Raw genomic sequence first — 22554 nt, 5'->3', positions numbered from 1 at the left:
AATTCAAATGAAGCTTAAAAGATAAAAGTTAACATTGTTAAATATAATAAAATATAAAATACAAACAGATCGGGATTGCTCGTGGTGATATGGCCATAAGCGTACTATCATGAGTGAATTCACAGATGTACATAATGGTTGTCTGTCACCCTCATGACCTCCTTTTTTTTGAACCCGACTGTATTTCTTTGCTTAGTTTAAATGTTTTCCCTGTGCTAGTGTGGCTTTTCTCCAGATACTCTGGCTTCCTCCCACAGTCTGAAAATGTACATGTTTGGTTAACTGTATTGACATAATGTGAGTGCGAATGTTTATCTGCCTCTCTGTGTTGGACCTGTGCTAGACTGTTGACCAGTTCAGCGAGTACACTCCATTTCGAAGACATGAAAATAAAAACGCTCGCTTGTCTGCAGTTAAACATGAAGCCAAAGGAAATCAGAATATTTGAACAGAAATAACCCCCATGCTCCACCCATAGACATGGATATGGGACCGCAAAGGCAAAAAGGCCATTTCTGGGAAGTCCAGGGAAGAGAAAAATGACAACAGAGTGAAGCTGTGTGATCATCTATAATCCTTACAACACAACACAATGTACACACACACAAGCAGATTAAAACTACATTAGCATTCCTTTTCAGCGATGTCTCATCATTTTCCATCACATGATTTTTGTCCAATTAAAAAAAAAAACCATGTTTCTGCTTGTGGGAGTGAGGGACAATGATGGGGAGGACAGAGGACGATATTTTGCCACCGTTGTTTTTGAATCCCGTTCAGTTACACTAATGAGGTCTGGGGATATTGTGTGGTGTTGCAAATGCATCAATTGGAGAGGAGCTTGTTTAATATATATGCTGCCATACCACCCGACACTTACAGTTTAGCTCAAGAAATGTTATCAGCCTGTTTGTTTTTTGTAGGAAAGACTCTTTAATGCACTAATCCCTGATATTTTCTTTGGTTAATGTATTATTGACTGTGGCTACATGATGGACTTCCTGAGAAAATTACGAGATACTAGTGAGCCTGAAAGACTATCTGCTATACTAGACCTGAGAGGAAGCCCAGTGTCCTGAGGATATGCATAAAACTTTCAGCATGCATGAATGCCCTTACATGAATATGACCTAAGGGTGCTATTAACATTCATCTTTTGAAGCATTTCCTCCCTGCTCTATCACAGCAAGTCTTGTCAGGCTGCTCTTTCACTCAATCCATCATCAAGATCACCGGCGCAGAACAAAATCAAGCTTCACTTTTCATCTTTTAATAGCTTTTGCATGTAAGAACTCCATGCAGCTTGGTGTCATTTATTAGCTAAACAAGATGCATTTAAATCTGAAGTTTTCCTGGTTCTGTTTCAGGTGGATGTACTGAAGGCAGACATGGAGAGTGCAGAATGGAAGATTTTGGAAAATTTGATCCTCGAAAGAGTTCTGGACTCAGTGGGACAGCTGCTGCTGGAGCTTCACCTGCACTGGGCAGGCTTTGAGGTGGGTGGCGATGAGCCATCTGTGGTGCGGTACTGGTACAGCCTGCTGAAGGAGCTTGAACGCTCCGGCTTCCACCTCTTCCACATCCACAGCGATCCTGCCAAACCTCACATTTTTCTACAGAAGAATTTGCTTAATGCCAGCAGTGCTTACACCTTGAGCTGGGTGAATACTCAGTGGAGGCCTTTAGGGAAACCAGATAGAACTCAAAAATAACTTTTTACCGTCGCTGATAACTGGAAGTCTGAATGTGTAACATGGACTTTCTGGGGCACAGCGCTCTTCAAATACACTGCTCTTATCTGGCCCGACCTTTGAAAAAAAAAAAAGTAAAAATCTCTGCTCCTACTTATCCTCCCGCTCATCCTCTGCTGGCCTGCGATGACCTAAGCCAAGTAAAGGAGCAGCATAATTACCTCCAGAGGCTCTGTGTTCTACCTCATAGTGGCTGTATTATTGGCTGCAGGAAAGTCACAGTCAAAATCATCAAGGTACTATCTAAACCTGGCCCAAAGCCAGGCGGTCCTACCCGATAGTAGACAGCAGAAGTCCAGAGACCACGCAGCTCACGAGCTAAATTATGAATTCAAGGAAGCGGATACAGCGTTACAGGGTCACCGACAGTGAGTGAATATTTTAAGGAGGCGGGAAAGAGACGGGATCTGCTCCTGAAGTAGTTTCCATGCATCATCACAGCATGACAATGTGATAAATGGGACTGTACACTCGTACAGAGTTTGCTTGTTGGCTATTTAAATGTGGATATCTGTGCAAGAGAAAAACAACTGTAATTCCAGTTTCTTGAATTATAATAGAATAACTCCCCCTCCAACAATTCACACATAAGAATTTTACACCATCAGTTCCCTTCCTCGTGTTCAGCTGGCATTTGTCTGTTCAGCACCGCAACACTGCCAACAATCAGGAAAAGTAACACTTTCAAATAACAACATTATTCAGTTATTGAAATGTACCAAACCTTTTGATGATGAACCGAATTTCTCCTCATGATTTTGATTTTAAAGAATAAACACTTTGGGGGTTTTTCCCCAAAGGAAGGAGTGCTTCGTTTTTTGAAAAGGTAGACTTTAGGTTGTTTATTTCCACAAAGAGATGGCCATACAGCTGAAAACAAAGAATATATTTTATCAAGAATATGAAAGGTATACTACCAGAACATTGGAAAATACAATAACAAAAAAAAAAAGAAGAAAAAAGAAACATTAAAAATAACAAGGTACCCCCTGTAATACTTCTTCTGCAGTAGGAACAATCCTTTGAAAGTTCTTGTTTGTACAGATATCACATGACTAAGTATTTTGATCTTTCACAGGGTAAAAAACAAATACACCTGTACAATCAGACTGGATACCAGTCTTTTGGCTTTGACTCAAAAACAGTTCCAGACCATGAGACAATTGGCCTCCTCCTTTTTATTGAGCCAGTCAGGTCATGTCCATTATTTCCAGAAACCACTCCTCAGGGACAGATCTAATCCCAGAGTTTTATCTGTCCATCCCAGCCACAGGTGATGACCTTGGAGGTTTCATGTGGATGCCACAGGGCGCTGATGCACACCTTGTCATGAGCCTTGATCCTGTGATAAAGCTTGGTGGTTTTCCAGTCCCAGATGTTCAGCTTTCCATCTGCATCTCCTGACACCACATAACTGGTAGAAAGAAACGTGTTTCATAATTAGCACATGGTTATAAAAATAAAGAAATAACTTCTGTCTTCACTTCAGCAGCCAAAAGGTGAGAGTTGGAATTTTTGGTATTTAATCTAGGCGGGGTTGCAATGTTGCCATGGATACCGAAAGGAAGTGAGGGCACCTGCTCACAGTCGTGGGTGGTGGGTGAGAAGAGGGACAAAAAAGGGTCTTAATGGGCATTTTGTGTAAAAAAAATAGGACGATATCCTGTGAGCTCTCCTAGTGATGGCTGTATGGGGTGTTTTTTGCCAAGAGTGCTTCATTACCTGGATGCATTTTAAAGCTCAGGATGAGAAACAGCTTACAGAATACAAGCAAAGGTACCTCAATGTACTGATCATCTGCAGAATGGTGCATTTGGACCCAGTTTTTAATTCACCCATTACACTAATAGTAAATTTTTATTCATAAGTACTGTTTAGTATTTACTAGTGGAATATTCTAAAGCTTTAAGCATCTCTACTTTGTGGTTTCTGGTAGAATAAAACTGCCCTTCAGAGTGACATTGTGAAGGCTTACCTCATGTCTGGGGAGAAGTCCACTTGGCATGCATAGCCAGCTACCATGTGACCCTTGAAGACTTTCTTTTTGTTTAGTCTGAAGCGGTTTTGGGCTCCAAAGATCAAAATCTGGTTGTCCATGGACTGACAGGCAAGCCATTTACCTTAAAAAACAAAACAATAAACCATTGGCCAACTATTCTGCAAAGCACTTGTGCCCTTGATAACACAAAAAACCAAAGAGAAAACAAAAGCATTTTTTGGATGTTCACAGTGAAATTTCAAGGTAATGTTTGAGTTCAAATTCAAACGCATATAAACTTTAAAAGTTGTCCCCAAACCTTTTAAATGCATTATTTGCATGATTCTGTACAGCCAAGTGTTTAACAAGCAGCCCCTCAGATCTTCAGTGCGGTATTTTGATGATATCTTCCACTGCTAGCATGCGCTAAACCTGACAGTGCAAAAACTGTGATCTGGAGGGACATTAACTAACAGCAGGTACACAGTAAATGGTAGAAACTGCCTCATGGCCAAAATTCTTCAAAACAGCAAAACTGGAAATTTGGATTGAAGTGGACAGCCCTTTGAAAAGGGCATGAACTCATCATTCTGCCATCAGTGAATTGGAAAGATTGAGGCAATTTAAGGAAAAAATAAAAAGAGGTTTTGCATCAGTGGCTGCTCAGCAGAGATCTGCTTTAGAGAGCATTTCAGCCCCTGACACTCCAACAGTTTCAACATCACTGCGCGATGGTGAGAGGCAGTGCTTTAGTGTCGAAGCATAATACAATTCTCCGCACTTTTTAAAAGTGTACATGAGGAAATTACCGATTCGATCTGACAAAGAAATGTAGTTCTGGTATGTGTGTCCTCTTTTTACACCACCCCCAGAAAACTTGTCAGCAAATGTCAAATAGAATAAGTGCAGGAAAATGAAAACAACTTGACCAATTTCAGCAGCGTACTGGAGCTCTGTCTGCTTAGTCAACATGAAAAAGAGATGGGGAAGAGCAGAGAGGGGGGGTTGTTGTATATATGGTGCCAAGTGGGGCTGGGTGCCATTTAGGCTTGAGAGAAAACTGAATGGTCTCCCACTGAGAGCTCATTCATTATTCACATGCTAAAGATAAACAAACCACGCTGGAACAAATACGAATATTGCCCAAAGGAAGAAGGCAAGTACGAAGAGAACAGGAGGAGAGAAAAAATTAAAAACTGGGGGGAAAAATGTAGAAAGGAAAAGAACAAATGAGGACAAAAAAAAAGGCTTTTGTAGGTTGCCTACAGAGATATTACATAAATTACAATGGAGATGTTTCCATGGATACAAAATGGTCGTGTGATATACTAGGGTGGGGGACAGATTCTCCTCTGCTAGGTTCTGCTCCATGTGTGGGGAAGAGCTTTACACACAGAACAGACACATTCAAGCAGACACACAGGGTGAAACTGGGAGCAGTGGAGAGAAGCAGCTCAACCAAGGACAGTCCTGGAAACGAATGACTACCAGCCAAAGTTAATCCTGTACTAACAGGCCAGCTTTAACAAGCTATGCTTCATCTGTTAAATTTTGTGATCATGCGTCTACATCCCTACAACAAGCCCAGGCATGAGGGCTAGAGCACATGTTTATGCTCATATGTTTTGGTTATGTCCCAAATTATCCAATTTCTCATGTCCAATACATAAGAGGTTTTCTAAATTTATTGGAAAATAATATTTCATTGTTACCCCAAATGCAGCCTTTTGTGGCAGGAAGGTTCATCTTCACAAATGGAAGGGCAGAGTATTAGTGACATCAGATACTTTATATAACTTGGGGAGGGTAAAAAAGATGCACTGCTTAAAAAAAGGATCTATTAAACTGTTTTCTGTCTTTGGTGTCAAATATAGAAGCAAAAGATCTGTGATGAATAAGTGGCTTTCATTATTCATTTTCTTTTCTTTTGTGTGATCTGACTGTTATGCTTTTTTTTCTTTTATCCTGTGATCAGAGCACATTTTTGGTTATATGTGATCACTTTTATATTATAAAAACAAATAAATGTCTTGATCAAGAAAAAAAAAATCACAGTGGAAAATATTACCTTGGCTACTTTTGTGGTAATACTTGATCCATGTTGTATCTCCTATTACACTATGCTGCTGGCACCATGTAGTAATAGATTTACTAAATTCTTTCATCAATGGCTGTAGCTCATTTGGAAAAAACAAAAATTAAAAATGCCCTTTATTTAGTTTGCACTACAAATGCTACTGCCTGCAGGCTGCAATCACAGATAAAATGTTACAATTAAAAAAAAAATCCTGAGTAATTTTCAGAAAAATTCTCTTATGAAGTGAGACCACAGCAATAACATTATTACAAATTTTCTTGATATAATTGTGATTTAATTTTGAGGCTTTTATTGCCCACTCCTATTATGCAATCTAAAATTTGTTATCTGGGTCTAATCAACATAACATTTCCTGGCTGCAGCTTATTTGCAGTACAGGTAGGAGTACCATAACCTCGGCAATTGGTAAGAATATGAATGGATATATGGATCTCACAGAGTGATACTGCTCTGAAATCTGGCAGCACTGCATGAAGGCATGGTAAAGGTACTTTACACAAAAAGAAATGTAAAATTCAGCAATTACAAAAAAATTACAGGCTTATAACGGAGTCCTACAACCCTGACCTAAATCTCTACTATCAAAGAAGTAAAAGCTTTGCTCGTGTGGAGAAAGACATCAACAATCACTTTAGAGAACACACTTTTGCTCCCCATCAGTTTGGGAGGGTTATAAGGCCAAATTGATTTGAAGTCCATAATTCCACAATGAAAAAGTGGAAAACATTACAGTGCCATTAGAAAGAGGGACTGAACAAGTGTGGCTTGTTTGGAAGGGCTGCCCGAAGAAAGACTTGTCTCAAAAATAAACATGGCAGCTGCACTGAGTCCTATGAAAGCCCTCTTTTTCACACGACGGTATGCTAACTGACAGTATACACTCATACAGCTGTTCATCTTAAAAATAAATAGCATTGAGTGTCAGTGTAGCTCACTGATAGAGCAGGCAACAGGTCCTAGGTTTGAGTCCGACCCATGGCCCTGTGTGTCTTCTCCTGTCCCCTCGCCCCACTTCCCTGTCTAATCTTACTGCTCTAATATCCAAAAGGCAAAATTGCTCAAATATTAAACATTTGTTTTGACATCAAATGTACACAGTTTAAGTCACTCAAGTGTCCAAATATTTCTGTTATCCAACAGTTAATGCATTATCTGTGATGATTAAACAGCCAGAGCTAAACACAGAACTGGAAACACAGACAGCTGACATGTATTGATAAAAAATCTGGATCTCATGGCAAGCAGAAATCTCCACGTACAACAAACTTACTGCACTGAGAATATCTGTTTTCCCCACCTTGCCTGAGCGATGGCAAATCTCAGAAGGTGTGACTCTACTTCAGTGTGGTAATGCAGGTTTATGCTCCCTCAAGTCGCCTGTCCTTGACTGTGTTTATGAGCGTTTGGCCATGATTAGTCTACTTACCATTGGGAGAGAGAGTCACAGCTGGCATGGAGTGCATACTGGGCTCAGCAATGTACTTAAAGTCCACAGGGATGTCCCTGAAAAAGGCACAAAACACTGTGAGTACACTTGAAGACAGGTTAAACAGTGGATGAGAACAACGTGAGAAGGCCCTAAGCAATAAAAGCTCTAGGGGAAAACATCGACAGAGCTGTTGTTTGTTTGACACTGAAGGTGCTTATGCCAGCTCAAAACTGCTTATTTACTAGAGAGAAGAGCTGTGGTGGACGTAAAGAAGGAAAAAACACAAACAGGCTGTATCACCATTAGTGCTACAGTAAATAAATCTTGTAAATAATGTGAAAGATGCTTTTGATGCTGCACCAGCCACCAATTATTTATGAAACCTTCCTTTGCTCCTTCACCCGGCCTCGCTGTTCTTTTATGCTCTGCTATGTCTCTCTGCTTTGGGAGAAATAGCAAACTTGGCTATTTGATCTTAACTTGTCTGAAGAAGATCATTCAAATGTACAGTGCATGTATGTGTGTCTGTCAGGATGACAGCGTGCCAATTTGCTGAGACTTGCTGTAAAATAAAGCAAAGTCCTAAACTCAGCTTGCCATCAGCATTACTAAAACCACGTCCTTGTTTCTTTCTGTGACGAGTGACAGCTGGGGCTGCACGACCGCCACACGGTCAGAGATTAAGGAGCTTCTGTGTTTGTTCAAGCCAGAATCTGCAGTCAAGCCAAACTAAACTCCATAACTAAGAACCCACACTTTGTTTTTAGACACACTACTTCAGTGGGTCTGAATTTCAGATTTCTATAATATAATTTACCTCATTATATGTGCTAATTTGAAACGAAGGATGGTTTCACAAAATAAGCACTGACAGATTTTATTCATTTATTCATTTGTTTCCCTTTCCAAATTATTCTAAGAACATTCCGATTTGGGAGTTTTATTAAGCTGAGATAAATCGGTCGCTTCTAAAAAAGCAGGCTTTTTAAGAAATCAAGTTCTGGGGAGGCTGTAGCAGTTCTTTGACCATCCTGAGTGATTCCTACAATATGCTTCCACAGTCTCCACCACTTATCTCCCGCTATCCTTTTCCCTCTCGTTTTATTATCATTCCAAGTGTCCCCGTGGGCTTCATCGCTCTCTACATGATGTCTTTATGATCAAGAGTTAATTCCCCTTGTTGGTGCAGTTTGGTACATTTTGAATCAATTGTAATCCTCCTGGAAAGCATTCACAGACTCTCCTGATGACAAACCTCTGCTATAGATAAAGTAGTCACCCTGGGAACACTATGTGTGAGAACGTGGACAGAATTTAAATTGCGTGTAGGCGTTTTCACTATGACGTGAATGGCTTGTGGATTTGCTGCCTCACAGTCTATTCCGCGTGCTCTCAACATGCTCCTCTCTGCTAGACGCCGCTTCTATTCTTGCAACATGAGACTATTCTTGTAAATCCAGCCTAATGCAGCTCTCACAGGGAGAGTGGGGCAGGGGGACTAGAGCCAGGTGGTATCCGTGGGAGAAAGCGGGACCGTCAAGTCACTTTTTGGCCTGACATACCACTTGCCCGCTTACTCCCACGCGGCACTAAAAAAAGCTCATGAGAGCCCGAAGTTTGCCCAAAGCAGACTCTTAGGATTTAATTCTTTAGCTTGTTGTTGTTGCGTTTATCTTTAATTCGGTCTTTCACATTGACTTAAAGTGTGCAAAACACTTTTTTAAGCAGATAATCCATCTCACATGCTCATGAGGAAGTTTTGACAATTAAACCAAACTAAACACAAATGGCTGCCCTTGATACAAAAACCTCCCCTTGAAGCATTCCATGGAAAGCTTTGTTTATCTGGTGGTTTTTAAATATTTATTATCTATAAACAGCAAATAGCTGAGTTTGTTTACCATGACAGGACACCCCTGCCAGTGTACATACCCTTCCCGGTGGTCTTTTGGTTGTCCAAACAATTACAAACAGCGGGATATAGACATTTTTAATTTTGTCATTAAAATTCATGTTTTCTTGCAGCATTCCCAAAAGTGGGATTTAAACCTTCCAGTCATCCCAGCACATACACATTACAAATCATTTAATTCACATCGTTTTAGTTAGTTACACTCATATATAAAAGGAATCTCGTAAAACACTATAATATGTATCCCCCGTGTCTACTCCTGGGCTGCTCATCACAGAAGAACAATAATATATAAAAGCACTTGATGTGCCCAAGGTGCATCTTAACAAGCCTATAACAAAGTTAAAAAAAATACAATCCAGAGCTAATACTTGCACAGCTCAAAATTACACTGAATACCCAGCTGTCTGTAACTCCTGATTGTTTCGTTTTTTAATTATAGTCCACACTGGTTCCCTTCCTTCTTCCTTTACATTTATATTGTTGATTGATTTCTCCAAGCCAATATCAGCTACAGTCTTCTGTTATTAAACACAGAGCATTAGGGAGGAGGATTACATGACTTGCTTGGAAGAACAGCAGCAACAACTACAGCGGCACTCTCAAGTTTCAACTATGGCATAAGCAGTTCAGGCTGCACTCGGTACTTACCACTCCCAAACTCGAAGACTCTTGTCGTCTGATGTGCTGACAAACCGACGGTTCTCGTCAACAAAGGTGATGGTGTTGACGGCGCCCAGGTGACGATCGTACTCCTGAACCACCTCGCCTGTCCTGATGTCCCACTTTTAGAGACACAAAGAGGCACAGACAGCACAGCAGACAGAAGGGAGGTAAACAAATGTATCCCATGAGTCAAAAAGTGGAGTATCAAAATAAATTCACAATCCCTCCAACACTTGTTCCGCTGCGCCTTGCTATATTCGCATGGAGTGCTCATTACCAAAATAAATACAGCTCGTCTCAATCGCACTGCAAAACCAGAGAATATGGCTCACTGTGGGAGACTCCCTATGAGAGCAGCTATAAACTGTACCGATGTTATGAACCTTTTAAATTGCCTTAATGTAATCACAGCGATTAGCAATCAAACAGACTTCAGTCTTAAAAATTAATATTTTGAGAGAAAACAACATGTACAAATTAAAACATAAAAGGCAACCACACAGAAACCCCTCCAGGGACAGCAAACAAATAAATAAATAAAATTAAGCTCGTCTGTTCGGATGGCTTTCACACCAAATTCCATTTTTTTCCCACCCTTGGGGTGAACAGCCATCTGTTCTCATAACCCGAAAAGGGGACCTGCATGATTTAACGCTAACCCTGATTATTGTGCCAGATTGTGACTGACAATTACAACTCAACGTTTTTTTCTTCTATTAGCTAATCTCCCAGAATTAAAATGTCTTTCTAAAGATTTCCAAACATCCATTGCTCTGAAATGTGGAAAATAAAAACTATATCACACTTGAGCTGTCCTGTCAGCATGTTGAGAGGTTTGCATGACTCGTTCTAAAAACGTGATCGTGTATTTATAGATTTCCAACTTTTATCACATATTGTTCTCTTTCCTTTGCCTCTTGTTTACCCTAATGCTTCTTGTGATTAATGAGTTGCTCTAGTCCTGTCAGCCACTGAACCTCTTACAACTCCCACACAACTACACACACTAGCACTGGAGGATGAGACAGGAGTATATTTCACGGTCCTGTGGGCACAGGGAGTAAACAGAGAAATTCATGTGTGCAACCTGCTTGGCCAACATGATCGACTTTTCTTGCGGTGGAAGAAATGGTCAGCTTTACCTGAACAATCTTCTTATCTGACATGCCAGCCACAAGAAGGTTCTGTTTGTCCTCATCTGGGTTGAACTTCACACAGTATGGTACCTTCCTGTTGGTGAAGTGGGAGATACACTGGCCTGTGGTGGGAAGCGAATTGAAAGTCAGAGCTCCAGAATAATCCACAGTGGCTCCCTCACAAAGGCACACTGAAGTTGCTTTAAAATTTAAGGACACACTCTACAACTTTCAATGCTGTATGCTCCATATCCCTGCAGGTGGTGACAACTCAGCTGTAACACACAAAACTTTCCTAGTGTTCATTCGGTAAAGGTGAATCACCACAGGGATGATGCTCCAACTACTGCTACAACCAAGGAAACAGGAAATTGAAATGACTGAAAACACAGAGAGGCACTTGTATGCTAAAATAGCACGCTTTTTATATTACTGCTGTAGCTTCTACGGTATAGGAAGAAACAATCCCCAGAAAAACAAAACACAACAACTAGTTGTGTGAAAAAAAGTAAGCAATGCTTTTCATTTGACAAATCTAGGAGAAGTATTTGGATGATGTGTCCTCCCCGATCTCAACAAGTGGGGGATTTAATGCTTTTCTGCCCTCTGCTGGAGCGGCACTCTTGAGCTGAAAGGGGTAAAAATGTGACGGATGAGCCAAGTGGGGTTTTTTTTTTTTAAAAGGGAAACCATGGGCCCAACTTCTAGAGGGAGCACAGAATCGAGCAGATCAACTCGATCTGTGTTATTTTTCTCGTTAATCATTATAGAAATAATGAAAAATCCATCCATTATTATTTCTTTTAAAACTCCCTGTTTATCCAGCCAGCAGACCAAAATTCAAATGCATCCGATATAAATTACTGAAAGAAAAAAGAAATCCAAATCCTGGATTACAGTATTGGTAGTTTTGCTTTAAAAAAAATTAAATGATTAATTATTAAAATCTCTATGTTGATTAATTGGTTTTAGCGTTGGTGATAAAATTCATGTAATCTTAGACTGAAAACAAGTTTATATTACTAAAAGGTTTGTGCAGAGAAAAGATTTATCATCTAGGAATATATGTGGTTAATTAAATCATTCATCTTCAAGATGATCATTTATATATTTCTCTATTTAATTATTTCTTTGAAGTTTTATTGATTTGGTCACTTTAACAAGGAGCCGTATGCCTACATAAAGAACATATTGCTGTCAGTGGCCCACGTACCTGTCTCAGAGTCCCACAGTTTAATGTAGCGGTCATATGCAGCGCTGAGGAACTGGGTCCCGGTGTTGTTGAAACAAATGTCTCGCACTGCTTTGCTGTGACCTAACACATACACAGACCACACATATATTACAGACAAATAAATACATCCTCTAAAATTCATTTTCCTGCATTCCCCAATCTTGTTACCAAGAATCCCCCAGCTGTCCTCCTTTGAAAGCAAAATCATTTGAGAAATATGAAATTTGGTTAAGGGGAATAAAAGATGCTGAATAAAGGAATAAAAAAAGGGAGATGAATAAAGGAAGATGAAGTGGAATCTGGGAAAATGGAGGAAACGGAATCTTAAAATGAGCCTGTAAAACAGGGTGGTGAAAAAAGACACACCTTCTTATTGTCTCCTAATATCAGTCTATTTAATCCTTTGGGTTTTCCCCCTCATACAGTAGAGGTGATGAGAGGTCCCTGTGGGCCTCATGCAAGCAAACGCTTACCACATTGAAAGAGTCTTTAAGCAGGGCTTTACTGTTTTTACAGCATTAACAGAGCCCACTGAGGCCACACGGACTGCAATTAAAACTACTGAAAACAGGTGCACACAATCAAGCAAGTGCTGATCACTGCTTAGTTTGGTAGACATGACAAAAAACATCACCTTATAAACAGCTATGTGCAAACTCCTCTAGAAAATTAAAAACACACAAAAAAAACCCAGAAATATTTTTTTAAGCTGTTGAAGAAAATATGAGTATCAATATCAGTCTGAGGGTTCTGTCCACAAGGCATAGCCAATAACTCTAACGCACATCATATTTAGCGCTGCTGTTTCTCCTACTCACTACTTTCTAAGCTAGTCAATCTCTGTCAGTTTATTCACTCCTAAACTGTGTTCTCTCCTTCTGTATCTTCTCGTGTCTTGTGCCCTCCCTTGCCCCTCATTCCCCCCGGCCTCTGAGCTGCTGAATTATGCATATTCAGTGAAGGAGCTGACAAGCAGAACCACAGCTGCAAACAATCTCTATTCTGACAGCGTGCTGTCTCTGGAAAGAGTGTAAGAGAGTCCTGCATGCATTAGCCTAACCTGCCCCCAGACTCCAAATACGCATATATCTGTATATTAAAAAAATAAATAAAAAATCCCAAATCCCCCGCGCTCTGTCAGCGGTCAGCAGACATGTCATTAGTCCTCCAGTAATGCTGAGCTCACAATGTGTCACTGCTTTGTATTTCCCAAAAGGCTGAGCGCACTTCATACCTTGACCATATTTTAATGTCAGCATCTTTGCTGATGATCCATTATTATTTAGAAAAGGATTTACTTGAATAAATGACAATTCAATTTCATACAGCAAATTATTAACCGACACCAACACTTATCATGTACCACATCATTGTGATAGATGATGTAGGATGAGCATTTTGCACACTTACCAATAAAAGTCCGAAGACACCTCCTTTCACCATACACCTCCCACAGCTGTGAAGACGAGAGAACACGGTTACAAAAGAGAAAAAAAACTGATTTATACTTTGTCGTATTTAAAATACGGGGTAACAGGCTACTTTATTGCTACAGAAATTATTACACAATCATAAAGATCACATCTTAGATAAACGTGTATACACCCCCACCCCCCTTTTCTCCAGAAACCTTATAAGCTTATTTACCTTGATCTTGCAGTCCATGGAGCAGGAGAGCAGCAGATGACCAGAGTTTGGAAACAATCGGATTGCACTGACACCCTAGAACATACACGGGATAAGAAATTTATATTTAACCAAGACTCTTTATTTTGAGTATAGGGCTGTTCGATATAACGATATATATCGGATGACGATATAAAAACGTCTATCGTTTCATTTTACACTATCATTTGTTTCGTGGTGTTGCAAAATAAACTGTTTACGGCAATATTTTTCATCGTTTTGATGGTCACTGTAGTGGCTATATTAATTTCTTAAAGTTCTCTCTTTCTCTTATATTTTATATAACCACACTACTGACGGACAAGCGCCTGTTTTTATGCGTTGTGGTTAGCAACAATGACGGTAACACCATCGCGTGTCCGCTTGTTTATGTTCCACATAAACCTTTCACAATAAAGCTCAAGATCCTCTTGAGACTTTTCAAAATAAACTGAATCACGTGAAAGAGTATGCAGAGTGTTTACGGATGAGAAGTAAAAAAGAGCCGCCAGGTGCTAAAAAATAAACCTTAGACTCAAACGTTAGAACAGGCTTTTCCCCGCAGCACGCCATATAATAAATACTCACAAAGAAAACTGCGGCTGTTACAACTTATGTCTAAAAATGTATAGTTTCATGCATTGGTTAAAACACTCGACTCCAGCTACATGACGCCCAGCTGGAAACACTTCACGCAAGTCGAGCTGCCCGAGATTCACAGAATTTACAGAAAATGTTACATTTTTGTGATTTATATTGTTATCGGACGATAGAATTCTTATATCGGGATATGAGATTTTGGTCATATCGCACAACCCCATTTGAGTATCCCAGTCACTGTTAGAGCTTATGGCTGATTTACAGTAAAAGCAAGTGCAAATGTTGATATTGTGCTTATCTGCCAATTTCATTATGGGTATGTTTTCTGGGTGTCTTTTTCTGTTTTGTTTGTTTTTTTTACTCTTGGCTGAAGCACAGAAAAATATTCTAGCTGAAGGAAAATGTTGCAATGTATATCATATACAGTGGGGCAAAAAAGTATTTAGTCAGCCACCGATTGTGCAAGTTCCCCCACTTAAAATGATGACAGAGGTCAGTAATTTGCACCAGAGGTACACTTCAACTGTGAGAGACAGAATGTGAAAAAAAAATCCATGAATTCACATGGTAGGATTTGTAAAGAATTTATTCGTAAATCAGGGTGGAAAATAAGTATTTGGTCAATAACAAAAATACAACTCAATACTTTGTAACATAACCTTTGTTGGCAATAACAGAGGTCAAACGTTTACTATAGGTCTTTACCAGGTTTGCACACACAGTAGCTGGTATTTTGGCCCATTCCTCCATGCAGATCTTCTCAAGAGCAGTGATGTTTTGGGGCTGTCGCCGAGCAACACGGACTTTCAACTCCCGCCACAGATTTTCTATGGGGTTGAGGTCTGGAGACTGGCTAGGCCACTCCAGGACTTTCAAATGCTTCTTACGGAGCCACTCCTTTGTTGCCCGGGCGGTGTGTTTTGGATCATTGTCATGTTGGAAGACCCAGCCTCGTTTCATCTTCAAAGTTCTCACTGATGGAAGGAGGTTTTGGCTCAAAATCTCACGATACTTGGCCCCATTCATTCTGTCCTTAACACGGATCAGTCGTCCTGTCCCCCTGGCAGAAAAACAGCCCCATAGCATGATGTTTCCACCCCCATGCTTCACAGTAGGTATGGTGTTCTTGGGATGCAACTCAGTATTCTTCTTCCTCCAAACACGACGAGTTGAGTTTATACCAAAAAGTTCTACTTTGGTTTCATCTGACCACATGACATTCTCCCAATCCTCTGCTGTATCATCCATGTGCTCTCTGGCAAACTTCAGACGGGCCTGGACATGCACTGGCTTCAGCAGCGGAACACGTCTGGCACTGCGGGATTTGATTCCCTGCCGTTGTAGTGTGTTACTGATGGTGACCTTTGTTACTTTGGTCCCAGCTCTCTGCAGGTCATTCACCAGGTCCCCCCGTGTGGTTCTGGGATCTTTGCTCACCGTTCTCATGATCATTTTGACCCCACGGGATGAGATCTTGCGTGGAGCCCCAGATCGAGGGAGATTATCAGTGGTCTTGTATGTCTTCCATTTTCTGATGATTGCTCCCACAGTTGATTTTTTCACACCAAGCTGCTTGCCTATTGTAGATTCACTCTTCCCAGTCTGGTGCAGGTCTACAATTCTTTTCCTGGTGTCCTTCGAAAGCTCTTTGGTCTTGGCCATGGCGGAGTTTGGAGTCTGACTGGTTGAGGCTGTGGACAGGTGTCTTTTATACAGATGATGAGGTCAAACAGGTGCCATTCATACAGGTAACGAGTGGGGGACAGAAAAGCTTCTTACAGAAGACGTTACAGGTCTGTGAGAGCCAGGGATTTTCCTTGTTTGAGGTGACCAAATACTTATTTTCCACCCTGATTTACGAATAAATTCTTTACAAATCCTACCATGTGAATTCATGGATTTTTTTTTCACATTCTGTCTCTCACAGTTGAAGTGTACCTCTGGTGCAAATTACTGACCTCTGTCATCATTTTAAGTGGGGGAACTTGCACAATTGGTGGCTGACTAAATACTTTTTTGCCCCACTGTAAATGTGACTTGAAATCACAAAGCCATGGCCAGGCTATTGCTATTCAAAGATTTTTAAGTTGGACACACCGGCCAAAACAATAATGCATGCAGGACAGCATGTCTGCAGACTCTTTATTATCATCTTAATTCTGTAATAGTTATGGAAAATATCCATGATTTTCTGCAACATACCAAACTTTCAAAGTGTCACAAAACTTTGGTGACACCACATGAGCCACTCTCCAACTATTATCTCAACATCAGCACTTCCACACACTTATTATCCCTTTCAAATATCTTTGTATTCAAATTAGACTCTGAAGTCTGTAACTTTCTGCACAAAGCAGAAAAGAGCCAATTTAAAACTTGAGTGATTTCCTCTCCCTGAAGCGCACTGGCAGATCAGACACTTGAATCACATCTTTCTTGGAATAACCCAGTGTTTGCCTTTATATGTAAATTATAAAGACATGGCTTTGAATCAAACAAAATAATCTCAGATATGTCGGTGTGAAGCAGCTGGTAGATGCCCGTGTTATCACAGTGTTCAGAAATACCTACAAGGTTTTATGGATTTTCTCAGACATTTTACAAGGATTGGATAATGAAATATGTATACGCAAATGCCCATGTTTCACTGCTCTCAAAATCATTAAAACAAATACTTTTAGAACTTTTTCAAACTGACCTTGGTGTGTCCAGACCAGACATGAATCTGTTTCTTTGGCAGGTAACATTTGTCTGGAGCATCCGCAGAACGCAGATTGATGCCCACATCCTGTGGGACATGAAGGTACGACCTGCCCTGGTAATCATACATGTCTTTAACTGTGGGAGAGAACAAAAGAAACAGACAAAATGTGATGTAAAAGAATACTGCAGTATTTGGATCTATGCCGGACAAAGGAACTACCTGATATATTACGTACTTGAGAACAGAAATGAGTAAACTTTGTGAAATATGTTTACGACCTGTTCCCAAAAAGGTTGATACTTTTCATCTGGTTTCCCCAGTTTTATAAACAGTACATTTGCATAATGACTGAAACTAGCACCACTGAAGCAACAATGGGCTGTGGGTCAGTTCCTTGATCATTAATATGCAAATTGTCATGACCATTGATCAACAACCACTGATCAAAGCCCATTGATCATTGATCAAAGACCGCTGATCAATGGCCATGAGTACTATTCACAGAGAGTTGGGGAATGGCTGCAATCACAGCATTGTAAGATGGCGAAAGATGTACCCTTACCCTCCTCGATTCAGAGATGGTCTTTCCGTTTTCACGTAAATGGCCTCCTTGACTCCGCGCTCAAACCAGCGTTCTTCCCTGTCCAGGATGTGTACATCCTCATCATTGAAAGAGTGTCCACTGGCCTGCAGGTGTAAATAGACTGCAGAGTCCTGGCCTGACAAGGTAGCTCTTCTGTGTTGTGCCGCTTAGCCAGAGGTTGTTTGGTTTCCCTGATGTCTAAATCATGGCAATTCTCCCAACACTTCACAGCATACACTACATTACTCTGTTTGTGTTGGGGGACCCGATCCTTTGGGCGGACCAATTTTTGTCACAGCGCGGTGTGGGGTTTAAAAGCCACAGAGATGCGGTGTTTAGAAAAAATACCTCTCAACTGTTCTGATAGTCCTGACATATAAGGACTCACAGAAACTTTGAGACGTTATGGGTGACTGAGTTGGTCCTACAGACAAATGGTCTTAAAGGTACACCCTTCAGTAAACCATACAGACTTGGTGTAGATTCCCGTGGGTAAAGCCTGTGGTATGAGGTCCAGTCAGTGGGCTTGTTTCAGTCATTGTGCAAATGTACTGTTTATAAGGTTGGGGAAACCTGCAGTCAGCTGAGACTGAAGAAGTCACTTGGATGTAGGGCTGTGCGATATGACCAAAATCTCATATCCCGATATAAGACATCTATCGTCCCGATAACGATATAAATCACAAAAATTTAACATTTTCTGTAAATTCTGTGAATCTCGGGCAGCTCGACTTGCGTGAAGCGTTTCCAGCTGGGCGTCGTGTACCTGGAGTCGACTGTTTTAACCGATGCATGAAACGATGCATTTTTAGACATAAGTTGTAACGGCCGCCGTTTTCTTTGTGAGTGTTTATTACACAGCGTGCTGCGGGGAAAAGCCTGTTCTAACGTTTGAGTCTAAAGTTTATCTTTGAGCACCTGGCGGCTCTTTTTTACTTCTCATCCGTAAACACTCTGCATACTCTTTCACGTGATTCAGTTTATTTTGAAAAGTCTCAACAGGATCTTGAGCTTTATTGTGAAAGGTTTATGTGGAACATAAACAAGCAGACATGCAATGGTGTTACCGTCATTGTTGCTAACTACAACGCATAAAAACAAGTGCTTGTCCATCCGTAGTGTGGTAATATTAAATATAAGAGAAAGAGAAAACTTTAAGAAATTAATATAGCCACTACAGTGACCATCAAAATGATGAAAAAATATTGCCGTAAACAGTTTATTTTGCGACACCACGAAACAAACAATAGTGTAAAATGAAACAATAGACGTTTTTATATCGTCATCCGATATATATCGTAATATCGAACAGCCCTACTTGGATGAGTGGCGAAATGTTTCTCCCACTGAAAACGCTACATCCAGATGAACAGAATCAACCTTTTGGGATTTACTTACCTGGATGATTGAGCATGCATCAAGACATTTATGACCTGTTGTTTCTATATGCTGTTTATAACAGCACAAAATATAATTTAAAAAATAAATAAATAAATAGGCTATATTTTCAATCATGTATCTAATTGCCATAGCCAATCAAAATTAACAAAAAAGTCAGTACCATGGAGAATAGTCTTCTCTTCTGAAGGAGCATCTTCCTCATTCCTTCCCTTCTTCTGCCTCTTGGCTGTAATTTCATCCAGCTCCTTCTGCTCATCCTGTACAATAACAATAATCACAACCAGGGGATTACTTCACACTTACTGCCTTTTATATAATTATGTAAACATGGATGGATTTCATCTAAGATGTAAAAAGGAAATGTGAGTAATAATCTGCATTTTGCCAACTGTGCATGTCATCTATTAAAGTCTAGTACACAACTACATAACTTAAACAAAATATGTTCCATTGCATCACCTGTACTATGAAAGATTAAAAAAAATTGTCTTTAGAGGACGTTAACTGCATCATGGCAAAATATATGAATATAAATAAAGTATTTAAAAAATGCCTTTCAGGATAACAAGTAGATTAATCACATGGAGAAGCAGTCAAAATTACCTCTGTTGGTTTGGCCACATCTTTCTCATCTGCATATTTTGCCCATGGTCCAAGGTAATTGTCAATTTCTCCTGCATCTCCACCTTTGACCTTTTTCCTCTTCTGTGACTTCTTCAGACCGCTCTCAAACACAGTCAGACCTGTAGGAGAAGCCATATAATACTAGAATCACAAACTTCCCCTAAACTAAATAACTGAAAAGCTTTTTGAACATATCAGTAGATCTTAACACTCAAACATATTGAATATAAATAATATTTACCTTTATGTTTCTCAGCCTCTTCCACTGCACCAATGTAGGTATTAGAGGATGACTCGTGTGTATCAACAGATGGATCTAAAGCATAACCTTTAAGCAAAGAAGGGAGAATTGTAAAGTCATTAAAATTTAAACAGCATCAATACACTGCATCATCCAAACCCAAATCACTAGGCTTACCATATGAGGAGAAAGTCCTCCTTTGCTGTTCAAACATAAAATCATTGACGTGAGCAGGTTCTGCATAGCCAGATAACATGTTCCTGGGGGCAGCCATCTGCTGGCTTTTAAAAGGGTTCATTGGGCCAAACTATGAAGAAAAAAATATAAAATCATTACCAATGCTACAGATAAACTTCTGTGGATCCTCATAAAAAACTAATTTATTTTTGCACAAGCCCTCTCATACATGTAGATCTTAAAAAAACCAAAACAAAAAACCCCCACAACATCAATAACAACTGACACAGTGATCAATGTACCAGCAGTTAGACTGATAGGCTGCAGGAGCAATTAAGAACAATTAAGCAGCCTTAATTATCTGTTTTACAAAAAAAACTCAATGAATAACGTAAAATACTCAGGTTAGGGACACTGCAGTGGTATTACAACAATCATGAATAATTTAACATTAATAACCATTAACAGCAATAAATATTCTGATTCATAAACTTAAAAATCACTCCCATCTGGTCACAATTTGAAACAAAATAACTATAATAATTGTATAAGAAGGTAAATAATAATTTATTTATAATTATTGTTTAAACAAATTATAATTTGTTTACCTTCTTATATGATTTTATTCTGATACTGACAAATTCTGGCAAATCTTCTGCAAAACCTACCCTAAAAAAAGTAAGTACACTTTCATGTTACTAGTTTGGGTTGCAGTGCAACTGAAATGTTGCAGGGGGTCTTGAAACAGGCAGGAATCAGACAAAAATTTTGCATTGAAGTGATTCTGCACATAAGATAGTTATTTCTGACAATAATACAATAATACATTCTAAGGGCAAGACTAACCTACTGGTGTTGGCCAGAGGGGCCGATGGCGCGATATGGCAGCCTCGCTTCTGTCAGTCTGCCCCAGGGCAGCTGTGGCTACAACTGTAGCTTGCCTCCACCAGTGTGTGAATGTGAGTGAATGAATAGTGGTATTGTAAAGCGCTTTGGGTGCCTTGAAAAGCGCTATATAAATCCAATCCATTATTATTATTATTAATTTACTTTTTCCATATTAGAATATTATGTCAGTTGATGAAATGTCTTTGAAGGATGAATAATTGAAATAACTTTCTAATTTCTCTGTGATGTTGCTCATATATGTATCACCTTTATCATTTAGTGCCGTTTAAAAACAATTAAATATATGTATTTCACACAACTGCATAACAAAGTAATCAAATGCCACTCATGTTATATTATCAGTTAACTAACTATATGTGTAAGCCAGCTCACAAATATTCAGACTTACCTCGGGTGCAAACATGGTTTCATATGTTGGGTTATAAGTGACTTCTTTCAGAGCAGGGTCCAGGTGTATGCCCGTCTCAACAGCCTCCTAAAATCGGGATTCGAACAATGAGCAAACGAGCTTCTTGATAAAGGCGACATGCTCTAGATTGGTAATTCGCATGTTTTGTTTTACACAAGCACACGTGAGATTTAACTAGTACAGTGTAAGATACATGTAGTTGGACCTTAAGTTACACAGAGCTCAATCAGTGTGTATTTTTTTAGAATTAGCTCAGAAGTAATTTCGCAAAGATTACAACACACTTTGCGGAATCTTTCCCGCTTAGTACTACTAGACCAAATCTGTAATTTTAGAGAATAAATAACTTCTAATTACAACACCACCTTTCCACAGTAATTTGAATAACCTTTATTATTATCAGCATAACAAGTAAGTAAGCCAGAGTTACCAATAATCTAATTATAAAGTGAGGTTAACGTTAGCGCTTAGCTTAGCTTACCTTGACAGCGACCTCAGGGGCAGAATTTAAAACAGCTAGAGACATACTGCTCTCCGACTGCAACGGTTTAAGGTGAGCCGTAGCGTCCGGGTCGACTGGGTTCACTTTTTCAACACTAGCATTAGATTCAGACTCATTTTCTGAATCGGAATCACTGCCGTATGAAACGAGGGAAGATATGGCGGCAGACATCTTGGATGTTGTGAATGCGGCGGAAGCAGAAGGGCGGTACTTCCGTTATAGAAATGAAGAAAGAATTTATAGATAATTTATTATTCTCTAGAATTGAGAATTTAAAGAGCTATAGCATTGCATCTTATACGTATGACCGGAATTATTAACTTAAAATGATTAATTCATTACATTCATTAAATAATGTATTAATTTATATATTTTGAAGACATTCATAAAACAGATATTTCAGTTGGCTAGAATATTACTCATATATATATTACTTTGCTAGAATTATAATTATTACAATTAACACTTTTAGGCAAAACTACCAAAATTATGGCCGCAGTTTGTAAAATGAGACGAAATTCTAACGAGGCAGTAT

At 39.6% G+C, this 22554-nt stretch overlaps 2 protein-coding genes across 3 annotated transcripts in view; one reads left to right on the top strand and one right to left on the bottom strand.

Annotated features, from left to right (window-relative positions):
• Window positions 1-2756, top strand: part of mettl24 (methyltransferase like 24) — a 41585-nt gene extending 38829 nt beyond the window's left edge. For both annotated transcript variants that reach the window (XM_035910502.2, XM_006797052.3), the window contains one exon: window positions 1368-2756. In XM_035910502.2, the coding sequence (XP_035766395.2) occupies window positions 1368-1712 (345 nt within the window). In that variant the 3' untranslated portion in view covers window positions 1713-2756. The remainder of the gene's footprint in view (window positions 1-1367) is intronic.
• On the bottom strand, window positions 2558-22201 carry cdc40 (cell division cycle 40 homolog (S. cerevisiae)). The gene is made up of 15 exons (XM_006797053.3): window positions 21999-22201; window positions 21497-21583; window positions 20200-20329; window positions 20023-20109; window positions 19761-19900; window positions 19318-19414; window positions 17168-17307; window positions 13852-13926; window positions 13615-13660; window positions 12184-12285; window positions 10977-11092; window positions 9820-9953; window positions 7254-7330; window positions 3727-3871; window positions 2558-3165 (listed from the first exon to the last, which is right to left on the bottom strand). The coding sequence occupies exons 1-15, from the start codon at window positions 22188-22190 to the stop codon at window positions 2988-2990; spliced, it is 1746 nt and encodes a 581-aa protein (XP_006797116.1). The 5' UTR covers window positions 22191-22201; the 3' UTR covers window positions 2558-2987.
• Window positions 22202-22554: the final 353 nt, after the last annotated feature.

This window comes from Neolamprologus brichardi, chromosome 15 (genome assembly GCF_056152115.1).
Source record: "Neolamprologus brichardi isolate AB-2024 chromosome 15, ASM5615211v1, whole genome shotgun sequence".
Classification (NCBI taxonomy): Eukaryota; Metazoa; Chordata; class Actinopteri; order Cichliformes; family Cichlidae; genus Neolamprologus; species Neolamprologus brichardi.
Note: the sequence above shows the minus strand (reverse complement) of the source record. Positions and strands in the feature narration are given on the sequence as shown.

Bases quoted from the DNA above. Each gene is read 5' to 3' on its own strand.
- cdc40 (XM_006797053.3), bottom strand. From the start codon at position 22,190: ATGTCTGCCGCCATATCTTCCCTCGTTTCATACGGCAGTGATTCCGAT. The intron at 13,927-17,167 runs GTCAGTTTGAAA...TGTATGTTCTAG, and splicing joins TCTGGTCTGGACACACCAAG to GGTGTCAGTGCAATCCGATT. The intron at 9,954-10,976 runs GTAAAGCTGACC...TGTCTCTAAAAG, and splicing joins CAGATAAGAAGATTGTTCAG to TGGGACATCAGGACAGGCGA.